The sequence below is a fragment of the Mycteria americana genome, unplaced genomic scaffold (genome assembly GCF_035582795.1).
Source record: "Mycteria americana isolate JAX WOST 10 ecotype Jacksonville Zoo and Gardens unplaced genomic scaffold, USCA_MyAme_1.0 Scaffold_111, whole genome shotgun sequence".
Classification (NCBI taxonomy): Eukaryota; Metazoa; Chordata; class Aves; order Ciconiiformes; family Ciconiidae; genus Mycteria; species Mycteria americana.
The window spans coordinates 94,225-96,109 of record NW_027445451.1 but is presented as its reverse complement, the minus strand read 5'-3'; the positions used below and the strand labels follow the sequence as shown (position 1 = coordinate 96,109).

The 1,885-nt window shown below is 55.5% G+C and overlaps 1 protein-coding gene across 1 annotated transcript; it reads right to left on the bottom strand.

Moving 5' to 3' along the window:
- Positions 1 to 812: 812 nt before the first annotated feature.
- LOC142403123 (olfactory receptor 14J1-like) lies at positions 813 to 1,403 on the bottom strand. Its single transcript, XM_075489287.1, has one exon. It carries the CDS (start codon positions 1,401 to 1,403, stop codon positions 813 to 815), a length of 591 nt encoding a protein of 196 aa, XP_075345402.1.
- Between the last annotated feature and the right edge of the window lie 482 nt (positions 1,404 to 1,885).

Here is a 1,885-nt window from a genome sequence, read left to right as displayed (position 1 = left end):
CCCAGGAGATCCCTGTTGCCAACTGCTGGCAGCCCCTCTGTGCCAGGCCCTCTCCCCAGCACAAAGCTCCTGGCCCTGGGACTCCTCTGGCTGCTCCTGCTGCCCCAGTGACAGAGCAGCCTGTCCCAAGCTGCTGCATGCAGAAATAAGTTTCTCTGTGTCATCAGTTTCCCCCTGGAACTAGAGAGTTGTGCCTTTGCTCTTCTGCAGGGATCATCCATGCCTCTAGAGAGCCTTTCCCCAGGGGACTGTGTCTGTGCTGGCCTCATCGGATGCTTCTGCCCCCTTCCCATGCTCCCTGCAGGGCCCCAAGCTGGTGGTGCTGCTCTGCAGAGCCAGCAGGCTGTGGTGCATGGGAGCCACGGGCAGACAGTCCCAGGAAGATCCCTGCTGATCATCACCATCTCCAGGGGCACCGGCACCCAGAAGTGAACGCTCAGTCCAGGTCTCCTTCGCTAATGCATCGCCCCATGCCCTCCTGCCCTCAGCCCATGGAGAACCCAAGCACAGCAGCATGGCCTCACAGGGGCAATTTCTTCAGTCCATTCCTGACCTCTGCTTTGGAAGGAGAGCACAACCTCGAGACACCAGCACTGAGAAAACCCCCTTTATTATACAGATGTGACATGGGAGGCCATCGTGCCAGACAAATGTGCAAAGACCTCTGTGTCAGACAGAGTGGGTTCATGGGTCTGGAGAAGTGGAGTGAGTGCAGACATTCCTGGAGGGACAGAATCATCTCAGAGAAACTCCCAGAGCACAGGAGGTTCCCCGCATACAATGGAAATCACTTGTGCAGGGACATGAGCAGCTTATTGCTGCTGAAAGACTAAGGATTGAATGAGCTTCTTCAGTGCATCTTTGAGCTCCTGGTTCCTCATGCTGTAGATGAAGGGGTTCACTACTGGAGGAACCACCGAGTACAGAACAGCCACCACCAGATCCAGGGATGGGGGGGAGATGGAGGGGGGCTTCAGGTAGGCAAACAGGGCAGTGCTGACATATAGGGAGACCACAGCCAGGTGAGGGAGGCACGTGGAAAAGGCTTTGTGCCGTCCCTGCTCAGAGGGGATCCTCAGCACAGCCCTGAAGATCTGCACATAGGACAGCATGATGAAAACAAAACACCCAAAAGCTAAACCACAACTAATCAGGAGAAGCCCAACTTCCCTGAGGTAGGAACGTGAGCAGGAGAGCTTGAAGATCTGGGGGATTTCACAGAAGAACTGGTCCACAGCATTGCCTTGGCAGAGGGGTATGGAAAATGTATTGACTGTGTGAATGAGAGAATTAAGAAAAGCACTGCCCCAGGCAGCTGCTGCCATGTGGACACAAGCTCTGCTCCCCAGGAGGGTCCCGTAGTGCAGGGGTTTGCAGATGGCAACGTAGCGGTCGTAGGCCATGACGGTGAGAAGACAATACTCTGCTACTATCAAGAAGGAAAAGAGAAAGACCTGTGCAGCACATCCTGCGTAGGAGATGGCCCTGGTGTCCCACAGGGAATTGGCCATGGATTTGGGGACAGTGGTGGAGATGGAGCCCAGGTCAATGAGGGAGAGGTTGAGGAGGAAGAAGTACATGGGTGTGTGGAGGCGGTGGTCGCAGGCTACGGCGGTGATGATGAGGCCGTTGCCCAGGAGGGCAGCCAGGTAGATGCCCAGGAAGAGCCAGAAGTGCAAGAGCTGCAGCTGCCGCGTGTCTGCAAATGCCAGGAGGAGGAACTGGGTGAAGGAGCTGATATTGGATGGTTGCTGCCTCTGGGCATGGGTTTCTGTCCTTAGAGGAAGAGTTAATGAAGAGTTAGGGGAGACTTCTCTGAGGTAAATCAAAGCCTTTCTGCTAAACCCTCACCCTGATACCCCCCCACCCCGTTCCCCCAATTCCC

Excerpts from the sequence above, each read along its gene's own strand:
- LOC142403123 (XM_075489287.1), bottom strand. The coding sequence starts at position 1,403 with ATGGCCTACGACCGCTACGTTGCCATCTGCAAACCCCTGCACTACGGG.